General features: G+C 32.5%; 2 protein-coding genes and 1 pseudogene across 5 annotated transcripts; all 3 read left to right on the forward strand.

Annotated features, from left to right (window-relative positions):
- On the forward strand, positions 210 to 10926 carry LOC18595119 (alpha N-terminal protein methyltransferase 1). Of its 2 annotated transcripts, XM_007022942.2 has the most exons (8): positions 210 to 527; positions 625 to 769; positions 2398 to 2456; positions 4921 to 5040; positions 5527 to 5628; positions 6598 to 6652; positions 9358 to 9455; positions 10568 to 10926. In XM_007022942.2, the coding sequence occupies exons 1-8, from the start codon at positions 249 to 251 to the stop codon at positions 10691 to 10693; spliced, it is 984 nt and encodes a 327-aa protein (XP_007023004.2). In that variant the 5' UTR covers positions 210 to 248; the 3' UTR covers positions 10694 to 10926. The 2 variants fall into 2 exon arrangements, with proteins under 2 accessions (XP_007023004.2, XP_017978430.1); XM_018122941.1 differs by lacking the exons at positions 6598 to 6652; positions 9358 to 9455.
- Positions 11166 to 16362, forward strand: LOC18595120. 3 transcript variants are annotated; one of them, XM_018122928.1, is made up of 6 exons: positions 11166 to 12704; positions 12852 to 12920; positions 13713 to 14771; positions 15468 to 15602; positions 15727 to 15848; positions 15938 to 16362. In XM_018122928.1, the coding sequence occupies exons 1-6, from the start codon at positions 11640 to 11642 to the stop codon at positions 16305 to 16307; spliced, it is 2820 nt and encodes a 939-aa protein (XP_017978417.1). In that variant the 5' UTR covers positions 11166 to 11639; the 3' UTR covers positions 16308 to 16362. The 3 variants fall into 3 exon arrangements, with proteins under 3 accessions (XP_017978417.1, XP_007023008.2, XP_017978418.1); XM_007022946.2 differs by having other exon boundaries at positions 13719 to 14771; XM_018122929.1 differs by lacking the exon at positions 15468 to 15602.
- LOC18595122 overlaps positions 19787 to 23478 on the forward strand; it is an 11362-nt pseudogene continuing 7670 nt past the window's right edge.

Below are 23478 nucleotides of genomic sequence, written 5' to 3' on the forward strand. Positions count from 1 at the left end.
TGGAAAATTAGGGTTTTTGTATCATTAAGTAGTGAGATAAAAACGACGTAGTTTTTGAAAAAAGAAAAAATTAAAAATGGACATTAGGGAAGGGGAATTGGGCTATGCCTGTTGTAGGCCCAATCCTTCGACCGATCGAACCGAGAATCGAAATCCTTTCCGGTTCAACCTTCGGTTCGATTTTTCATCCGAAAGGATAAACCAAACAGGGCTTGCCTAACCCAAGGCGAGGAGGACAAGGCATACCGATGTGGAAGCGGCCCATATCCAAGGCTGTTTCCCCACAGACCCTCCAACAGTGTCCCGTAACTCTAATCCTACAGCCACCACCAAACCCAAAGCCGCCACGGAAGAATTACAAGACTCCCAAGGCGCGGAGGACGGTAATGGAGGCAGCTGGCTTTGATTCTGATGGCAGAGAATTCAAGAACGCACAGGAAATGTGGAGGGAGCAAATTGGAGATGCAGATGAAGGAGATAACCATAAGAAGACTCAGTGGTACCGTGAAGGCGTTGCCTATTGGGAAGTAAGTCTTTCTTAACTCTGGTTCTTACATTTGTATGTGGGTACCATTACCGAACTCATAATATAGTTATTGGTTTCTTTGGTTGTGCTAAGAGAAGGGTGTGGAGGCATCGGTAGATGGGGTGTTGGGTGGATTTGGGCAAGTAAATGAGGCAGATGTCAAGGGTAGTGAGGTTTTTCTCAATACCCTTTTGCATGAAAGATTCGATGGCGGTGGAAGAAATCAGCATCTTGTTGCTCTTGGTACTTCTCTTTCTCTCTCTGTGTGCTTAACTTTATATTGTTTTTATGAAGTTATATACCCATATATGTTCTGTTGAGGTAGTTTGGTTTATGTTATTATTATTATTTTTTTACACTAAGAATCAACCTTAGGTTATTATGCGCCATTAAATGTGGAAGTGCAAAGTTGGTAATGGGATCCTACTTCGTTAGAATGAGCATTGGTGGAAAACCTAATTAACTCTAAATTAAACAAAAAAACATAGTGGTGGCAGCAGATAGGGATGGTGTGATGGATGAAATTTTGAGTTAAATATCTGCAATTAGGGCCTGAAACTGGAAACCAAGATGGCTTGATAACACAACCATGAAAAGTTTTTGTCCCATAATCCCACCCCATGAAAGAAAATAAATAAATAAAGAAATGAAAGGCATGGAAATTTGCATGAATATGCATTTTCTGAATTATTTTGCATGATCTCTTCACCAAAAATCAGTCTCAGTTGTGCAAGAAGCATGTCATGCATTAGAGGTGTTGCTTTGATTTAGAATGCCAGCGTTATAGGTGTTGCTCTTATTTAGAATGCCATAATGCAATTGAGAATTGGGTTTACTACATGCTATTTTGCTTAATAAAAAACCATCTTTAAGCAATATTCTTTTTTAAATTTGGGAAGAAGCTTGCTGGGAGTTCTCTCTCTGTCCCTTAAGGGTTGTGTGCTCGTGGGGGGTGGGGGTTGGGGCACCCCTGGACCCAATTTGAGACTGTTGTGAGTACTCAGAATAAAGGAAAGAAATTTCTGTGTTTAAGATTGAAAAATCACTTTCACATTACATCAGCAGCGAAGATGCTTTATCTTGCTAATATTCTGGAACTTGTTATCCTTTGAAAGGCAAAAATTAGATATGTCTTCAGTATGTTTTATTACTAGGAGATTGATTCTTCGACATGAGTAGGATCTATAATTGCCTATATATGAAGTTGGTCTTAATACTTGTGAGTTGGTGGACTATACTGGGGCAATTAACTGAAATCTTGCGAAGGGGAATTGTAGGGGAAATTATTTAGGAAACTAAGCAGTTGGAGTTTGGCTTTAATGTAAAGATATTTAGGTAACTAAGCAGTAATGGTTTGGCTTTAATATGAAGATAATTAAGTGATTTCCACAAGTTTTATTATAAGTAATATGATATAAGATGCACTTAAGCACTTGGCTTTATGATTTGTGCATGTATCCCCTGCTAAAAGAGCTGGGTTTAATTACCCTCCCCTAATAAAATAAAATAAAACATGATAATTGATGGTTGTGCCCTCAAACTTTTGCCTTCATATGGTTTATGTTGGTGGAATTAAAACAAACTCTTTTGATGATCTTAGTGCAGAAGAATCTGGTACATTTTAGGGCTTAGCATACTAAATTAAACTATGTCATAATTCTCAAAACACTGCATTGCTGACCTTATTTCAAGTCCATACATTTAAGCACTAGAAATACCTGCAAATGGTTCTAAAGCATACTTAAAATATTGCTGCAGTACTGATCTGTTTGGTATTTCATTTTTCTTGATGTTTTTAATTCTAATTGAAAATCATAAATCTAGTTGACATTCTGAGCTCTTAGTTTCTATGTTAATTTAACATACTGCAGATTGTGGTTCTGGCATAGGGAGAATAACCAAGAATCTTCTCATAAGATATTTTAACGAGGTAAGGTCATTTTTCTCTTTCTATTAGTTTATTTTCAATATTCCTGACATTTACCATCTTTGCAGTTAATTGATAACATGGTTCATAGTGCATAATTTTTACTACCTAAAGAATTTCTCTGTTGTATTTGAATGAAAAGCAAAATTGGGCAGTGCCTTTTAAAAAATTCATGCAGGACATAAGGAGGGTACCCATTAATTTCAAGGTACCTAAACCCTAACCCTATAAAAAATCAAATACCTGAACCCTATTAATTACCTGAATAATTTTGAAAGTTAATACCCTAACCCTAACCTCAACCCTAATACATTCCCACTACCTTAGAGTTACCCTAACCCGTTTAAAAACCCGATTAGATAAAAAATTTATTAAAATGTTTTTCATAAGTACACAATTACCCAAACCCGAACCTGTATCCATATACAATAATATTTCTCCTAAATATTTCATATAATTAACTACTAATAAAATTAATAAAAACACAAATAATAAAATTTAAATTTAAATAATCAAAAACTATAAAGTGTGTTTATAAATGAACATAATATATAATATAAATCAATATTATTTTATTATTTAGTAATTATTAACTTATATAATAGTAATTATATTCTTTATAAATGAACATAATATATAATATAAATTATATGTATTAAAAGACATTACAAGTTATATACTATAAAGTGTGTATATATATATATTATAATTAATAATTTTATAAGTTATAATTTTTATAATGTTAACACAAAATAAAAATTAAATATATTTATATTTAAAGTATATATATATTAAATTATATATATATTAAAAGTATTTTAGTGTATAATTAATAGTATTATATTTTTATAAATGAACTCAATATATATTAAAAAGACATTACAAGTTAATTAATAATAATAATTTCATTAATTAATTTAATTAATTATATGAGTTTGTCCTTAATTATAAGAAATTAAAAAAAAATAGCTAAGTTTCAAAACTATTCTAATCTTACAACTTCTTTTTAGATAATTAAGTTTATATATTATAAGTTTATATAAATAAAGTATATATATTATAATTAATAATTAATTTATAAGTTATAATTTTTTTAATATTAACACAAAATAGAAAGTAAATATGATTATATTTAAAGTGTGTATATATATACACACACTATAAGTGTTTTATTATATGTATAATAATAATTATATTTTTTATAAATGAACTCAATATATGTAAAGTAAATATATTAAAAGACATTATAAGGTAATTAATAATCATAGTTTTATGAATTAATTTAATTAACTATATGAGTTTGTCCTTAACTATATGAAATTAAAAAAAATAACTAGGTCTCAAAACTATTCTAATCTCACAACTTCTCTTAAGCTTTGTGTATTATAAGTTTATATAAACAAAGGTGTATATATTATAATTAATAATTTTATAAGTTATAATTTTTGTAATGTTAATATAAAGTAGAAAGTAAATATATTTATATTTAAAGTATATATATACTAAAAGTATTAGTATATATATAATACAGTAATTATNCTTATAAATGAACTCAATATATATAAAGTGTATATATTAAAAAACATTATAAGTTAATTAATAATCATAGTTTAATGATTAATTTAATTAACTATATGAGTTTGTCTTTAATTATATAAAATTAAAAAAAATTGTTAGATTCCAAAACTATTCTAAACTCAAAGACTCTCTTTAAGTATATATATATATATATAAGTTATAATTTTTGTAATGTTAACACAAAGTAAAAAGTAAATATATTTATATTTGAAGTTTATATATAATAGTAATTATATTCCTTTGTAATATGATATGATATTCATATTATTTAAACATAATTAATAATCTACTAATTTTTTAATTTAAATATATTAATATCATCACATTAATAATTTGAGTAACCATACTTTTTAGTATATTTGTCAACTTTTAATAAATATATTAATGTTGATTATTTTTAATTTAATCATTTAAATAACAATAAAATATATATAAACAGGTATTGAGATCGAGTTTGAGGTGGGTACCCGTGTAACCTGAATATTAACATAATCGGGTTCAAGTAGCGAGTACCTAAGGGGTGCTACCTGAAGGTTTCTGAATGAAACCTTCTAATGACTTTCAAAAAAAAAAAAAAAGAAAAGAAATCACTATTCGAACCCGTCCTAAACTTGATTATAGGGTATACTAATCCGGTATAACCGGGTTGGATACTCGTGGGTACCCTATAATAGGGTACGCATTGCCATCGCTACACATTAATATGTAATTCCAATACAGTGAACATGATGTGGAACATGGTGGACTTTTTCTTTTTCCTCTCTTTTTCTTTCATCGAATGATATGAATCAGTGTTATAGTATTAGTTGGAGCTACTATCTTAACAAAGCTGCATAGTACTTTGTGATAGCTATGCTTTTTGACCCCTCTTCCCTTTACCATTCTCTAGGTTGATCTACTTGAGCCAGTTTCGCATTTCTTAGATGCTGCCCGTGAAAGTTTGTCTCAGGAATATTTTGTATCCTCTGATGCGCACAAAGCAACTAATTTCTACTGTGTCTCCCTTCAGGTAATGTACTTCAAGACTACATTCATGCATAGATACATGCTTCTTGATGTCTCGAAGTATTCATAACTATGGTTAAGTCCATGTAAGCTATGTATTTCCAACTTTTCACTTTTCCCTGTATTGCGGATGTAGCCATGTAATTTACACCTCAAGCAGGCATGTTGTTTGAGTACAATCCTGGGAAAACTTACAAAATTTAAGGTAAACATGTTAAATATGGGTTTGCATCTGGAACTCACATTTGAATCTGGGCAACATAGTCTGTACTCTGTAGGCGGCTGGATTCAAGTAAATTTTTGCAAACAATTATTTACTCTTTTGTGTGTGTTGTGGGGGGGGAAGAGGGGACAGCATATGGGCTAGTGAATGAGCCCTTTAAGTTGGTGATATATGTGCTTGTCTTCTTCTGATGCTTCTGGCTGTTAAATTTTACTTTATAAAACAGAAATTTGACGACCATTTTTTTTTTGTCTTTTGCTTTTTCAGGAGTTCACCCCTGATGCTGGAAGGTACAATGTTATTTGGATTCAGTGGTGCATTGGTCATCTCACAGATGATGACTTTGTCTCATTTTTTAAGAGAGCAAAGGTGAATAAATCTTCTTCTTGAGACAGAACTTACTTTTTATTTGACATGTTGTGCTGTGTGGAAGTGCATTGAAAGATCAAAATTATGTATTGAAATTTTCTTGCCTGCTGTCTACTATACATTCGAAGTGCCTTGTTCTGATTTTTGAATTATGAACTGTCAGATCATTGTAATGGTATCTCAAATTTTCCTTTTCCAAATTTACTGCTTCTAGCTTTATCTCTTGTAACTTCTCTTAAACCTTCTCACAGCTATAGGAATTAAGGTTGTCTAGAGAACATAACATAGCAAATACCAGAAGGATGATATAGTCAAACTCCTTTTTTCCTTTTTGTTTCTTTTTTATTTTAAATTTTTTTTGTGCAATGTGTCATGTTGTTCATTTTATTCTTCTTCCTGCTAGGTAATTAGCGGATTTGATGGGTTAGTTTGGAGTGTTTGGGCCCATCCCTAGCACCACGGAAACAAGGCTTGATAATACTTTATAATTCATACAGCTATTTTGCTATCATCTGTTTTCTCACCTTACAAAAGCTTGTGACCAAATTTTGTTGTGCCTTGTGCATTGAAATAAGTTTTAAGAAATGATGGTAGTTTGACTTTTGTCCTTTAAGTTTGTAAATGGTGGGAAATAAAATTAAATCTAGAAAGTGCCATATTCATTTCATGGCCCCTTGAGTCCCTACTCTCCTGCTTCCCTTGCTGCAACCTTTTTATTTTTTCCAGGTGCTGTTAAGCATAACCTTTTACACTGCCTTCAATGTATTTTCATCAAAATTAAGCAAAATATATTAATAATAAAAAGCTCCAACAGGGAAAGTCTTGGGCATGTGTATGTGTATGTAATTTGGAGGCCTGATCTCTAAGTTGTGTCCTGGAAAGAACCTTGTTGAAAATTATTATTCTTGCATATATGATTTAAAAGATTCTAATTTGCATTTTAATTTGATATTAATTTGTTGATTCCAGGTAGGCCTTAAACCTGGTGGATTCTTTGTCCTGAAAGAGAACATTGCTAGAAACGGTATTGTCTTTATGACTCTTTGATTTTTCTAAGCATGTTTGTTTGCCCTCCCTCCCTCTCTCCCTCCCCTTTTTAAGAAGTGCTCAAGTTTTGTTTAAAGTATTCCTCAAACTTTCTTATGTTTTGGTATTCTGTGGTAAATTTTCATAAAGTTGTGTTTTTCTTTTTTGAAATGCCGCATGTCATCTCACGTATGAGAAGGCATAAAGTTGCTTTTTTGAGCTGATATTACTTTTTAACTTTGTCTTATTATGTAATTATCTGGCCTCTACAACTTTGAAGTAACATAATAGTTAATAATAATAGATGTTCAATTAAAAGATCAATGGATAAAGGAATTTTTAAGCTCCATTTTCTCGTTCCATTGCTTGATACTAAGGGAAGCAGCAAGTTTTTGTTTTATGCATTCTGCAAACTTTCTTATTTTTTGGTATCCTGCTGAAAAATTTTCATAAAGTTGCTTTCTAGAGCTGATATTACTGTTTAACTTTGTTTTATCATGTATTCATCTGCCTGCTACTGCTTTGAAGTATACTAGTTAATGTTTTAAATGTTTAATTAAGGATAAATGAATAAAGGAATATTTAAGCTCCGTTGTCTTGTTTCATTGCTTGATACCAAGGGAAACAGCAAAAGTGTTGAAACTTATAATTCGCAGGTTCAGGGATGAGTGTCATCTACTCAAATGGGTATGGGGTATAATTTTAGCTACCAATTTGGGACACCTTTTGGTAACACTGCCTATGTACAACTTTCTTCAGTGAAAATTCATGAAGGAAAGATGACCTAGTGATGTAGTGCGGAAGTAGAAACAATAACAAGAAACCAAAACAGTGAACAAAACCAGAACAAAGGTTAACATTGATGTAAAATCGAAGTAGGAACAAGTTACAAGCCATTAAGGCCAATTGTCGAGCATCTTAAGGTTAAATAAACAAGTCACTCTCATCTCATCTGTAATAGATTGATTCAAACCAGCTAGATAACATGAAGTCAACTGCTCATTAGACTCTTTCAACCCAACCCTAGGGAAAGGTCGTTGAAACCTGAAGTGTACTCCTCAATGGACATACTATTTTGCTTGAGTGAATGAAATATCTCATTCAACTCCATTTAATCAGCTGGCAGAAATTGCCTCATCATCTTCATTTTCATGTGTTCCCAAGTGTTGATTTTTGGCTTGCCTTGATGTGCTTGCTGCTCTTCAACTCTCTTCCACCATTGAAGTGCAGTCCCTTCAACTTAAGCTTCACAAACAGTACCTTTCTTTGTTCTGCTATTGGTTTCTACTAAAAATAATTTTACAAACTAGCTTTCTGATCTAAATAATCTTTTGCATGCATCTTTTTCCGGAAGTCATCTACCTTAATTCTAACTCCACCATTTAAGTCTAGGCATGTAACAATCAGCCTTCCAATCTACCACAAACAGCATTATTTGCTGGTTGAGCATTATGAAAAGGGTTTTCAGCCTCTCCATTTTCAATTTCGTCCTCAAGACCACCTTCCGGTCAACTGAAAGTGTCAGGATTGCCTTGCGGATTCTCCATACGGGCTCCCATTGGTTCCTGTCACTTTAAAGCTTGCTCAGCCTGCAACAAATCTTCCATCATACCCTTCAACTCAGCCAATTCTGTTTGCTGGTCTTGATTTCTTTTCCACGTCTGCTAACAAGTCCTCTACCATGATTAGCCATGGTTTATAACTAAACTCCTAGTTCAACTTTAAGATCTTTTCATCTGATACCACTTTGATGTAGTATGAAAGTAGAAACAACAAAAACAAAAGAAAAACAATGAAGAAAACCAGAACAAATGCTAAAATTGATCTTAAGATTAAAGTAGGAAAAGTTACAGCCGTCTAAAGTTACAGCAGCTTTTAATTGTAGCCCTTTGATACAAACAACCCCATCTAATCCTAGCCATTCAAACTAATTAAAAATGATCACATGCTAATCATGACACATGACTAGATAGAAAGCATAATTACTAACTTTTAACTAAAGTAAAACATAATAAGATAACCAATTGGAGAAAAATTTAAGAATGCTCTTGCATAACCTAGCCCAACAATTAAACTTGCCTAAAGCTTGACTTATAATTTGCTTGCATTTAACTCACAAAATACTTGGATTCAATCAGTTTATTGTTGAGTTATTCTTGAGCTCAAGTGACTAATGGAGTCTAGTTCAAGTGTTTATATTACTCAGTCAAAATGGTTCAAGAGTGTAATCAACTTTTAATTTTTTGATATATTTTAAAATTTCATGTATGTAATACTCATATAAAACTAAATAATATAAAGCTTAATCAAGCCAGCTTGGAGGTCTCAGACATATGTGCCCTCCAAAAAAATGTTCAAGTTGAGCTTCAGGTCTTAGTTTTGTAATTGAGTCGTGTCATGTTCAAGCTTGTCATTTTGTCAACTTGATTTGGGTCAGTTATGCACCTGGACTTTGACCAACTCAAACTGACTAAAAAGGTTGCTGAATTGAAAGTTGAGACAGGGACAATTCAAAAACAAAGTAATCTGGAATTCTAAATATCCAAACTTAACAACCTAAACACCTTTAAATGACAAGTGGGCAGTTATACCCCTTTTGCAGTACTTGCATAATTTCACTTGACTTGGCTTGCATGTGGAGAACTTGTCAGTGGAATTGTTCAGTGGCAAAATGAGTTTCACTGAGCTATCACTTGATTGCAGGATTTGTTTTGGATAAAGAAGACCGAAGCATCACCAGATCTGATTTATACTTCAAGGACCTATTTCGTCGGTGTGGATTGCACCTGTATAAAATAAAGGTACATTCTATTGCATATTACCCACTTACTAAGCTGTTGATTATGCTTTTTTAAACTGAATAATCTGTTAGTTTTCTCGTAAATGCTTTTGACAATTGTTGTTTCATGAGGCCTAATCCTAACTATATTTTGACATTGAAAGAATATACAATACATAAAGCTACACGGGTCTGCTGTGGCAGCTTAATGGTGCTCAAAGTTCTTAATCAGTCTCAACTTTCATTTTTTTGATTCTGAAAAATGAAACCCCCCTCACTGGCTAAAATAAAGTGGGAATCAATTCAGTATGGTACAATTTATAGATATGATACATTTATGCCACCAATGATACTTCGCTGCAGAGTTACCTATATCATGTATTCTTTTTATCTGTCCTATTATCAATCACTTTTACAGAGAAATTATGGTCTTGAAGTCAAAACTGGATACTGGAATAATTAAAGTTATAATTAACCTCAAAATTGTGTGCTGGGTTGTGGCGGTAAAGGGGTCAACCTGATGTAAGTTATACAACTTGGACTTACACCATAAAAGTCAACCAAATGCCAACAAAGATTAGTCGCCAACCCATACAGTTGTGTCTGTTACACATAACCTTTGACTTGCAACATAACAATCCCAAGATGACACATTGAAAACTGATAAGTTTATATAGATCATGCACTAATAGCCTCATATGTTGCCATTGTCTTAACAACTAAGTCTCTAAGCAAACATTCGAAAATTTAGATCTTGAAACTTTAAAATACAAGGTCTAGCTAAAAGTCTAATGGTAGGTGCAGGCTTTATAGGATGAGAGAGGGCTTCTCCTACTGTGAAGCCCTCGTTCCATTGACTTTCAGATGTGCCCGAAAAACATAACAATAGTGAGAGGCGTTGTGTGATCTATATTGTTTGGTAAGTTTTAGATATCATATCATCTTTTGTATCCTTATATTCTTATTTGATGTTGCTGAGTTGAATCGATAAGGGTGTGATTTCTAGTTGCATGTTCAAAGTTCCCATTAGAAATAGGGGCAGGTTTGGTTTGCAATCCCCCTACTTCATTTTAGGGTTTTCAACTATCATAATGTATCCTTTTGTTATTTATTTGTTTGTTGTTTTGAAAACAGGACCAGAAAGGACTCCCTGAGGAATTGTTTGCTGTAAAGATGTATGCTTTAACAACTGAAGGGCCAAATAAGGTTCTCAAGACAAGATCCAAGGCGCAAGCCAACAGACCTGGCATCATCAAATGATTTGTTGCCTCTTAACTTCTTGCATTGTTGTAGGAGTACTCAAACTTTTCTGGTGTGGGATGTGATTTTATCTTCCTATGTAATTTATTAGTGTATTACCTCAAATTGTTTTTACTTTACAAGCTCCTTGTGGACAAATTTTGTTCTTTTTCGTTTGAAGCTGTGTATTTATCCCTGGTATACCTTTGAAGCTGTGTATGTTCCTAAATTCAATTATTGCTTGCATATTTTAATTTTATCTTAAATTTTTTTTTTTACTTTTTAAACAAAAATAAAGAGTAAAATTTGCTGGTCCTTTTTACCAAGTCTGTAATCCTTAGTCTAATAATACTTTAGATGTTTATTTTTGCTCCTATACGCAAGACCATCTCTCTCCCTTTTTGTCGTGTTATGTACCAAACGGTGTCGTTTGGCACTTTGCTCCTTACAACCCTAACTCTAAATTCCTTTTTTTCTCTCTCTCTCTCCTACATTTTTCCCCTTGACTTTCTCTCTCTACCGCCGGCGGCTCTCTCTCACTTCTCTCTAACCCTTCAGCTCACTTCCTTCTCTCTTTCTCTTTCGGTTGGAAGTAATGAGAATCTCCCAATCCCAAAAAAGGAAATCAACTTTCTCTCCCTCACACTGCCAGAACCTTCCTTTCACCCTCACAAGTCACTCCCCAACCGAACCCATTTCCTAGATCTCCCTCTTTGTAAACATTGGAGTTTTGTTTTGATGCTTTTTTGCTTTTCTTCTATTTTTTTGCCTTTTTGGTTGTGTTATCTTGGGTGTGGTATCCGGATGCTAGATTAAAAAGTTAGACGTTTTTGCTTCTAGGTTTTATCTCTTTTCTGGAGATTTTTGTTGATGGAATCTACAGCTTGAGGGAATCTATGTTTAGTTTTTTTATATGTAAACACCCTTTTCCATCATAAGGTTAAAATTTTTTTGTTCTTTGTTTGAGATGGATATCAAACCCTATCTTCATGAACACCACTTGCTTTATGATGACTACAGTGAATCAAAGGCTCTTTGTAATATATGCAATAAGAAAATGGATGGTTTGTCTTATTATTGTGAAAGATGCGAGTTCTGGTTGCATAATAGCTGCGTTCATCAACAGCTACCTCTTCAGATAAGTGCACATCCTCTCCATTCCCAACACAATCTTAGTCTCTTATGGTCAAACCACATAGATTACATATGTGCTAAATGTTTCAATCTTTCTCGAGGTCACAGGTACCATTGCAAAGATTGTGATTTTAGCCTTGAGTATCAATGTGCTTTTTCAACCAATGATGAGAAAAATAGACTCAGTGATAACACATCCAAAAAAATTGGTCGTTTCAACAAGTCGTTGACCCTCTTTAACTATAGGAGAGTGAGAAAGTATGAGCATATATGTAGTTGGTGTGAGAACCATTTGTCTGGAATGTCGTATGGTTGTCTTAACGATGGTGTTTATATCTGGTTCCATGAATCCTGCCTAATCAACATGCCTAGCATAATCTTCAAACACCCATTCCATCCATTACACCCTCTTTCATTAAGCAACATTCATTTTGATAATGGATTGTGCCATGCTTGCAACCTACCAATATGGGAGTTCAGAAAAGCCTATTGTTGTAGAAAATGTAAATTCCTCCTTCATGTGCATTGTGCCAAACTACGACCCAGTCTCAAGGTTGAGTTACATGAGCATGATCTTACTTATTTTCGAATAAAAGCAAATATCGCTACCCACCTATGCAGGATATGTGGTTTTAATTTTGATGCTTTAGGGAGAGAAAGTGTGTTTTATCGTTGTGTTCAGTGTAATTTCAATTACCATTTCAAATGTCTTACAATACCACATTCTACTTCACACAAGTATCATAGGCATGACCTTGTGCTTATGGATTCATTTATAGAAGATTTATCTGAAGAATATTATTGTGATATATGTGAAGAAGAAAGAAAACCCAAGCATAGTGTTTATTGTTGCAAGGAATGCAAATTTATTGCTCACATCGAATGTGCACTCAAAAAGGCAAGGAAACATTAACTCTCTCTCTCTCTCTCTAAAGAAATTTAATAAATGTTTTTTTCATTAGATAAACTATTAATTATTTGATCATAGATCACATATAATGTGCCATTTAGAAAAATTTTGATGCTAATATTTTCACTTCCTCAGGTTGTAGATGTAAAACTTGATCAATGTTTGACCTCTAGCTTGTTGGACAGCGAAGCTTCAACATTGAAGGTGATGGAATTGGGTCTTTTATATTGATATTATTGTGATGTTTTCACTTGCCAATAATGTTTTTTTTTTTTAAGTTTACATCACTTGAGGTCTTCTATGATTCCTTGGATTTATATATTTTAAAGATTTTGTAGTAATAAACACTATTTATTTTTTTGAATAAAATTCAATAAAAAAATAAAAAATGTAAATAATATAGGTAAGAAACCTCTACTTATATAACAGTATTCAAAATTAATTTGGAGATGGCTTTAGTAAAAATATTGAATGCTGAATAAAATAAAAACACATACGTGCATCATGTTAATTTCTGAACATATATATTTGATTATTTAGTTATTGCTTCCATAGTTTAGTTTTATCTTAAATTTTCATTTCTTTTACTTTTTAAACACAATTAACAAGTAAATTTTACTCTTAATTTTGAGCTATTTGTAATTTTTTGTTTTCATTCACCATTTTGAATTTGTTTCAAAACCATCTGTATATTAACATGCCAATAAAATATAGATAGAATTTGTCACGTAAATTCCACATATTATGTGAATTTCGTGAATGTAGTCACATGGACATAAATGTAGTGCTTAGATGGCAAATCCGTTCCATATTTAATAGTGTATTGATGGATTGATGAATTTAAAATAAATTCCAAAAGACGTAAATGGAAAAAATTGAGTTTGTTTAGTCATAAATGAAAATAAAATATTATGACAATTTTACAAAATAAGGATGCACTTTACTTTAAAAATGGAGGAAGATTAATAACTTTCTTCATTCGACTTGGTTGGGCAGGTGCAGATTGAACATATTGATCATCAGCATCCCTTGAGCTATAATGAGTCTATTGAACAAAGCGAAAGTCTTCTTTGCAATGCTTGTCGTCAAGAAGTTTTTGATCAACACTATGCTTGTGAAGATTGTAAATATTACTTACATGAAAAGTGCACTACATTGCCGTATGAGGTGTCACACCCTCTTCATTGCCAGCATCCTCTCAAGCTCTTCACGGATATAGTTGAATTTACATGTCATGCGTGTAGAGACCATTCTGGTGGGTTTGCTTACATGTGCCTTCCATGTGATTTCCAACTTGATGTGAAATGTGCTACCTCTCCAATCCCACCTAAAAATGAGGGGCAAAAGCTGAAAGAGATGGAGAAAGTTTTCAAGTTGTGCCCTTTCAATCAAAATCATAAGCTAGACTTCTTCAACCGTAGATCCAATCTCAAAGATTTGGCTGTGGAATGCAATGCTTGCAAGCTACCAATCTTGGGTCCAGGTTATACATGTCTTGATTGTTTCAATATCAAAATTCATGAATCTTGTCTTGCACTTATGCGGGAGATGCAGCTCAACTTTCATCCATTACACCTCCTTCATCCACAAATTGGCGATTGGGAAAATTGTTTTGCCTGTAGATTTAAAATCATTGAAAGTATCGATTATAGTTGTCGACAGTGTGATTTTCACCTTCATCTTCATTGTGCTAATTCCCTGAAGCTGGCCTTAAAAATTAAGTCTCACGTGCATAATCTCTATTATTTTGGACCAGATTATGAGAAATCCTACCAATTATGTAACAAATGCAAAAGTTACATTGGTAAGGAACCTTTCTATTATTGCGTGGAGTGCAATATGAATTTGCACTTAAAATGTGTTCCCATACCATGTTCAGTTAAATCCAAATGTCACATGCATCGTTTGACTCTTAAAGATCATTTTGTGGAAGATGATTCTGGAGAATACTATTGTGACATTTGCGAAGAAGAAAGGAACTCAAAAAATCATTGCTATTATTGTGAAGAGTGTGCTGGACAATTTGTTGCTCATATCGAGTGCGCGCTTCTTACAGTAAGTTTATCACTATCATTTTCTCTGTAGAAGTTTTTTATACCATATTTTGAATTTTTAAAGGAAAATAAAAATCTAAGTTACACATCACATGATCGTATCCACCACTTCTTTGATTGATTGGACTTTATTAATGGTTAAAGTAACTCATAAGTTCATATATTATAGATTTTTCATTAATTTAAACTTTTTACCCAAAAGTGGTTAATTTAGTCTTTATACTTTCAGATTTTATGTAATGGACTAAGTTTGCTTAGCTTTATCTAAAGTAACCATTAGTGGTACTAGTGTTACATTGACATGTAAGATAAAAAAAAGGAAATTGGCCATGTGGTATTTTTTTCTTTCCTTTTTTTTCTTCACTTATTTGTTCAAAACTACATTGTTTTAGAGTATTATTTAAAAGCACCTTTAGTTTTTATTTTTCATTTTCATTCTTTCCTTCTCTCTAGCTCTTTTCTCTCCCTTTGAATGCAAATTCTGGCTGTCAATCACTAGTGGTATGAAAATTTAATAAAAAAATAAAAAATTCATATTTTTTTGCCTTATTTCCCATAATAAAAATAGCTTTTTCAAAATCTATTTTGATTTTCCTAGATTTAAAATCATAAACTTGTAAAAAATAAACTTGTTTCTTTCCACTGCTATGTTCTTGACTTGATGTTAATGATCAATGATTGTGTTTTTATGTTGTAGGATTTTGAATTTACAGATGAAAATTTTCATGAATTTTTCAACTTGAAAGATGTTGACTCACCTATTGAGAGTTCCTCTACGGATGAGTTGCTTTCCCAACCCCATGCTGAAGTTTACTTGAACCAAAACAGAATGGTAGTTAAGTCTTATTTAAGTTCATTTTAAAGATTTCATCTTTTATGCGAAAATGAATTTTATTTTAAGAATAGTTAAATGAAAGAAAAGTTTCAAAATTTTGTGGGTGCCATTGTTGTTGCAGAAGTACTGGGTGGATAAGAAATTAAACAAATACTGCTTCATGTTGTTTGCAAGAGATCTTTCAATCACTTGGGCAGAAAACCACCGTTACTGGCGTTGGTCATACCAAAGAGAAACAAACAGGTTAGCATAGATTTATTATCCATTTAGAATCTTTACTTCATAGATCTAGCTTGACAACTTTTCTAATCCACAAACTTTTGATTTTGCAGCGATGTGTTGATTGATGTTGCCGAACTTCTAGATGTGTGTTGGCTAGAAATGAATGTGAAATTCAACGTAAAAAAGCTCTCACCGAAAACATTGTATGGACTTGTGTTCGTGCTTATGTTGACAAAAGAAGCACGTGGATGGGAAACTCCAGTGAACTTCGGATTCACTCTTCCAAATGGGTACAAGGTTGAACGCAAGGAAACTTTGAAGTCCAAGCCGAGAGGAGTATGGATAGAAATCCCCGTTGGAGAATTTACAACTTCATCTGAAATTGTTGGAGAATTTGATATTTACTGTCACGAATATGCTACAGGGAATTGGAAGAGAGGACTTATTGTTAAAGGAGTTACTATTCTGCCAAAGAATTAAACAACAAATTAGTATTTTCTCACAATAAATCTGAAAGTACTGTAGTTTTTCTATTTGTTCATAATCTTGCAAATTCGAAAATGACATGAACCTAAAAGGAACAAACTCATCCAATTATCACTTCAACAACCAGTTCTTTGGTCCTCATTTTAATGTATAGGTTCCATGCTAAATGCAACAAACAAGGCCATTGATTTTTTTGGTATTTTTTATAAGATTTTATGACCACTAGTGGCTAGTGGTTGGCTGTTGAAATCTGGGTTTGGGGATCAAAGTCTAAAACAGAATGATTAGATAGAGAGCAAGAGAGAGAAGGAAAGAAGGAAAAATGAAAAAAGAGAAAAATAAATGTCCTTTAAATTGTAGGTTTACAATGATTGGTTTTGGACAAAAGAGAGAAAAAAGAAAAAGATAAGCCATGTGACCAATTTCTTCTTTTAGTCTAACATGTCAACATTAGCATTTTTTTTTATATCAATTTAACTTTAGTATCACTAATAGTTAATTTGGATGGAGTTAGACAAAGAGACTCAATGGTACAAATTCTGGGTATACAAGGACTAAATTAATCAGTTTTGGATAAATGGACTAAATTGACAAAAAAAAATCTTTAATATAGGGATCTATGAGGTACTTTGACCATTAATAAATTTCAATCAATCAAAGAGGTGATGGCTATGATCATGTAATGTGTATGTGTAATTGAGATTTTTATTTTCCTTCAAAAAAATTCAATAATGTGGTATAAAAGAAATCTATAAAGAGAAAAAATAATTGTTGTCTCCTCAGCATTTTTTGAAACCTTTTCAGCACTTTGAAGCTTTGTCCATTAATTAATCAGCTTGTTTTAGGCATGTTCATATAGTAACACAAGTCTTTACGTTGTATAGAACCTTTTGTTCCTTTTTGAACTCCTATAATCTTGCGCAAGTTGTGTATATAGGGAGATACATGCCTAAGCTGCAGGGATGGTTTTTGTTCACCTGCTTTTTTGTATATTGATTTTGCTTAAGGTATAAAGATATAGAATTTTAAAAAAAAGATACAAAATTGTGGGATTAGCAAATTGATAGCCACATTTGGAATAAAAAAGTAGCAATTAAAAGAAGCATTTTATCTTTAATGATGAGTAAGCTGTCTTTAGCTTTTTTCTTTTTTATATTCTCTCAATAATTTCCTACTTTAAATAGAGAAAAAAAACCACCGTTGACAGGGCATGAAACACATGCCACTTTCTTGTTTTTGGTATAAAGGCTTGAGGGAATCTTTGTTTAGGTTTTATATTTAAATACACTCTCTCATTAAGAGGCTAGTAGTTGATCATCTTTCTCTTCATCTACCTAAATTTCTTTCTTTGTTTGTTTCAGAAAACAAGATAGAGATTGTTCTGCTATGAGGATATTCTGTACTTGTTTTTGACAGAAATTTAGTACCTCCTTAAGTCCTCAACCGTCTTGGTGTTGCAAAAAGGGGGTTGTAGCTAGAAATTAACAACAAAAAATATGCAAGCAAGGCTGTTGATGTGAATGATTTAGCTTAGTTTGGGTTATACAAGGCACAACAATTCTTTGAACGTCAAATACACTTTCCTATATTTAAGCTTTTTCTTCATAATGTGTAGGATTGCAGGGCATTTTATTCAACTATATTTTGGTTAGATTGTAGGGAAAAAGACATAAAGGAGAGAAACATTTTTAGATAATGATTCAAAATTTAATTTCATTAATAAGTTAAAAAATTATAGCAAATTGTCAAAAAGGTTCAAAAAAAATTTTTCTGCTCCTTTTATTCTCTCTTAGCCAGAAGCGATGTGCATTCTCGAACTAGTGAGTTGCAAATAAGTGGCTGCTTTCCTGCATATCTTTGAGTTGAATGACCATATACTTATTTATTTCGTATATTTCGATAAATTTATGTTAATATTCAAGTTTTTAATATTTAAATGAATTTATATTTGATGCATTAACAATGTATATAAGATATATGTCAGTATATCAAATATGAATCCTATTTAAATAGATTAAGAGTACATAGTTAAGAATTACAGGGAGTTTAATTTGAGATAGTAGCTTTTTGTATGAAAGAACAAAAATAAGATTTTATTACTTTTTTTATTTGTTTTTGTTAATTTTATTGTGTCAGCTTGATTTTATGTCAATAGACCTATTAATTCATCATGGTTAGTAATCAACTGCTTCAATAACGATGCTTCCCAAGTTTAAAAGGGAAAATAGGAGATTCCAAACTTAAAACCTTCATGTCCTTGATGCTTTTCTTATTTCTCTGTCCCTTTTTATTTGTTGTTTTAGTTACAAAATTGTGGAAGTAGAATCTTGATTGTTGCATTTTCAATAAAAAGTACCAATTTACAGAAGCATTTTATCTTTAATGATGAGTAAGTTTTCTTTGGCCTTTTTCCTTTTTTTGAAAGACAAAGAGAATAGTATTTCATAAAAAAAGGTACATCTTAATTAAATTATTTGAAGGCAAGAAATTAAGATTAGCATCAGTATTCACTTCCAAATTCTCACAATCATTTCTTTTTTTAAATAAAAAAAAATAATGTTGTTTTTATCACCCACTCAATTAATTAATCTGAAATTGTCGTTGTATTAGTAAAATGAATCGTAATCACAATATATGCGCGATGTGTTTTCATTGGGCAAGTAATTGTTATATAACTAAAGCAAAAATAAAGTAATTGCTATATAGCATTATTTTACTTAGAGGGAAATATTTAATTAAAGAAAAAAAAAGTAATTCCAAACTTAGAACCTTTATCCTTTTAAAAACCAATGAATAGAGTAATGTTGATTCTCTATAAAGTGATTTGATTTCAAAATGCCAAAGGTCCTTGATGCTTTTCTTCTTTTTTAAACAAAACACTCCCCTTGCTAAACTAAAGTGAGAATCAATTAAGTTTGGTACAACTTATAGATACATTTATGCCACTAGTAATACTTTGTTTCAGAATTATCTTTTCTTTTTAAAAACAATAAAGATGAATTATATATTAAAAAAGAGTATTCCTTTACAACTTAACAAAAAAGACCCACGACTACATCAAAGGCAAGCAATGGGACTTAAAAATTTGGGTAGACCAGTACTTGCCTAAGGTCCCGCCAACTAGCATTAAAAAGAAAATATTACAAAAGGTAAGAAAACTCACTCTATACATAACAAAAGGACCTCCGAAAAAGTGTTCAATCAATATCCCTTAAAAAAAAGGCAGTATAAACGAAGAAACATCAGTGGTTCCATAAAGGTAGCAGCAAGCATTATGATGCACAACAAAAGTCAATAAAGCAGGGGACAGAATACCCCACACTAGGTTAATGTATATTCTTCTCCGAGGTTGGCAGAGAGTCATTGATCCAAAACAAATCTGTTGATCTTGAGACACCTTCTTTGGCTAGGGTGTCAGCTTCTTCATTAGCAGACCGAAAAATGTTTTTAATCACCAACCCAACGTCCTTGGTCAACTTCTTCCACATACGTTGTCCAATAAAAATCACTCAAGTGTCTCGCATTGCTTGAAAAGGACAAAAAGACTGCCACGTGCTACCTTATTGGCAATTGCTACTAGCGTTCTCCACCGCCCGCTTGGTGTCGCCTGTACAGCCAGAACCACAACCACCACCATTTGCAATTCTCCTGAGTCTGAATTCTTATCACATTACTACTGTTGGAAAAGTGTTTGACAAACAACTTTCAGCTAGTAAGTTAGACTCACTATAACCTTTATTATCAAAAATTTTATACGCATCGCTTTTGGATTACAAAGCATTACAAGGACGAATTATAAAGCATTTTAATTCTCATGGTTTTTTTTTTTTTTTTAAAGAGTGATTTTGGGTTCAACTTTAAGAAATTGTCTGCCACTTGTTCATTGTTACAAAACAGGGTCGGAAGAGAAGCAGCTTCAACATCATCCACTTGTTCAGTCAACCAATAATTAACTGCTGTTTTCATTAACCAATTTACATTTGAGAAACAACAAAAACAATGGCAAAAGCACTTCTTTCCATGATCCTGGAGCAGCAGTTGGGTGGTTCGTTCATTCCTCAAGAGATAAAGCATCATGTCGGATTGGCTGTAGGTCTTGAAGAAGAAATCCAAAAACTCACCAGCAACTTTGACGCCATTCAAGCTGTGCTTGAAGATGCGAAAGGATAAACCAAACAGGGCTTGCCTAACCCAAGGCGCGGAGGATAAGGCATACCGATGTGGATGCGGCCCATATCCCAAGCTGTTTCCCCACAGACCCTCCAACAGTGTCCCATAACTCTAGTCCTACATCCACCACGGAAGAATTACAAGACTCCCAAGGAGCGGAGGACGGCAATGGAGGCGGCTGGCTCCGATTCCGATGGCAGAGAATTCAAGAACCCACAGGAAATGTGGAGGGAGCAAATTGGAGATGCAGATGCAGGAGATAACCATAAGAAGACTCAGTGGTACCGTGAAGGCGTTGCCTATTGGGAAGTAAGTCTTTCTTAACTCTGGTTCTTACATTTGTATGTGGGTACCATTACCGAACTCATAATATAGTTATTGGTTTCTTTGGTTGTGCTAAGAGAAGGGTGTGGAGGCATCGGTAGATGGGGTGTTGGGTGGATTTGGGCAAGTAAATGAGGCAGATGTCAAGGGTAGTGAGGTTTTTCTCAATACCCTTTTGCATGAAAGATTCTCGATGGCGGTGGAAGAAATCACCATCTTGTTGCTCTTGGTACTTCTCTGTCTCTCTCTGTGTGCTCAACTTTATATTGTTTTTATGAAGTTATATACCCATATATGTTCTGTTGAGGTAGTTTGGTTTATGTTATTATTATTTTTTTTTTTTACACTAAAAATCAACCTTAGGTTATTATGCGCCATTAAATGTGGAAGTGCAAAGTTGGTGATGGGATCCTACTTCATTAGAATGTAGCATTGGTGGAAAACCTAATTAACTATAAATTAAACAAAAAACATAGTGGTGACAGCAGAAAGGGATGTTGTGATAGATGAAATTTTGAGTTAAATATCCGCAATTAGTGCTTGAAACCGGAAACCAAGATAACTTGATAACACAACCATGAAGAGTTTATGTCCCATAATCCCACCCCATAAAAGAAAATAAATAAATAAAGAAGAGGAAAGCATGGAAATTTGCATGAATATGCATTTTCTGAATTAATTTGCATGATATCTTCACCAAAAATCAGTCTTAGTAGTGCAAGAATTATGTCATGCATTAGAGGTGTTGCTTTGATTTAGAATGCCAGCGTTATAGGTGTTGCTCTTATTTAGAATGCCATAATGCAATTGAGAATTGGGTTTACTACATGCTATTTTGCTTAATAAAAAACCATCTTTAAGCAATATTCTTTTTTAAATTTGGGAAGAAGCTTGCTGGGAGTTCTCTCTGTCTCTTAAGGGTTGTGTGCTTGTGGGGGGTGGGGGATGGGGCACCCCTGGACCCAATTTGAGGCCGTTGTGAGTGCTCAGAATAAAGGAAAGAAATTTCTGTGTTTAAGATTGAAAAATTACTTTCACATTTCGTCAGCAGCGAAGATGCTCTATCTTGCTAATATTCTGGAACTTGTTATCCTTTGAATGGCAAAAATTAGATATGTCTTCAGTATGTTTTATTACTAGGAGATTGATTCTTCGACATGAGTAGGATCTATAATTGCCTATATATGAAGTTGGTCTTAATACTTGTGAGTTGGTGGACTATACTGGGGCAACTGACTGAAATCTTGCGAAGGGGAATTGTAGGGGAAATTATTTAGGAAACTAAGCAGTTGGAGTTTGGCTTTAATATAAAGATATTTAGATAACTAAGCAGTAATGGTTTGGCTTTAATATGAAGATAATTAAGTGATTTCCACAAGTTTTATTTTAAGTAATATGATATAAGATGCACTTAAGCACTTGGCTCTATGATAGGTGCATGTATCCCCTGCTAAAAGAGCTGGGTTTAAATTACCATCACCAAATAAAATAAAATAAAACATGATAATTGATGGTTGTGCCCTCAAACTTTTGCCTTCATGTGGTTTATGTTGGTGGAATCAAAACAAACTCTTTTGATGATCTCAGTGCAGATGAATCTGGTACATTTTAGGGCCTAGCATACTAAATTAAACTACGTCATAATTCTCAAAACACTGCATTGCTGACCTTTATTTTAAGTCCATACATTTAAGCAGTAGTAATACCTGCAAATGGTTCTAAAGCATACTTGAAATATTGCTGGAGTACTGATCTGTTTGGTATTTCATTTTTCTTGATGTTTTTAATTCTAATTGAAAATCATAAATCTAGTTGACATTCTGAGCTTTTAGTTTCTATGTTAATTTAACATACTGCAGATTGTGGTTCTAGCATAGGGAGAATAACCAATAATCTGTTTGGTCATTTTTCTCTTTCTATTAGTTTATTTTCAATATTCCTGACATTTACCATCTTTTCAATTAATTGATAACATGGTTCATAGTGCATAATTTTTACTAGCTAATGAATTTCTCTGATGTTTTTGAATTGAAAGCAAAATTGGGCGGTGCCTTTTAAAAAATTCAAGTAGGACATGAGGAGGGTATACGTTAATTTCGAGGTACCTGAACCCTAAGCTTATAAAAAATCAAATACCCAAACCTTATTAATTACTTGAATAATTTTAAAAATTACTACTTTAACCTTAACCCTAATACATTTTCACTGTTCTATAATTATCCTAATCTGTTAGAAAACCCCAATTAGATAAAAAAATTATTAAAATGTTCTTCATGAGTACCCAATTACTCGAACCCAAACCCATATCCATATACAATAATATTTATCCTACATATTTCATATAATTAACTACTAATTAAATTAATAAAAACACAAATAATAAAATTTAAATTTAAATAATAAAAAATTATAAAGTGTGTTTATAAATGAACATAATATATGATATAAATCAATATTATTTTATTATTCAGTAATTATTAACTTATATAATAGTAATTATATTCTTTATAAATAAACATAATATATAATATAAAGTGTATGTATTAAAAGACATTAAAAGTTATATACTCTAAAGTGTGTATATATATATATTATAATTAATAATTTTATAAGTTATAATTTTTGTAATGTTAACACAAAATAAAATGTAAATATATTTATATTTAAAGTA

Source organism: Theobroma cacao, chromosome 6 (assembly GCF_000208745.1).
Source record: "Theobroma cacao cultivar B97-61/B2 chromosome 6, Criollo_cocoa_genome_V2, whole genome shotgun sequence".
NCBI classification, from domain to species: domain Eukaryota; kingdom Viridiplantae; phylum Streptophyta; class Magnoliopsida; order Malvales; family Malvaceae; genus Theobroma; species Theobroma cacao.

Bases quoted from the DNA above. Each gene is read 5' to 3' on its own strand.
- LOC18595120 (XM_018122928.1), top strand. From the start codon at position 11,640: ATGGATATCAAACCCTATCTTCATGAACACCACTTGCTTTATGATGAC. The intron at 12,705-12,851 runs GCAAGGAAACAT...TCACTTCCTCAG, and splicing joins TCGAATGTGCACTCAAAAAG to GTTGTAGATGTAAAACTTGA. The intron at 14,772-15,467 runs GTAAGTTTATCA...TTTATGTTGTAG, and splicing joins TCGAGTGCGCGCTTCTTACA to GATTTTGAATTTACAGATGA.
- LOC18595119 (XM_007022942.2), top strand. From the start codon at position 249: ATGTGGAAGCGGCCCATATCCAAGGCTGTTTCCCCACAGACCCTCCAA. The intron at 2,457-4,920 runs GTAAGGTCATTT...ACCATTCTCTAG, and splicing joins TCATAAGATATTTTAACGAG to GTTGATCTACTTGAGCCAGT. The intron at 9,456-10,567 runs GTACATTCTATT...TTTTGAAAACAG, and splicing joins TGCACCTGTATAAAATAAAG to GACCAGAAAGGACTCCCTGA.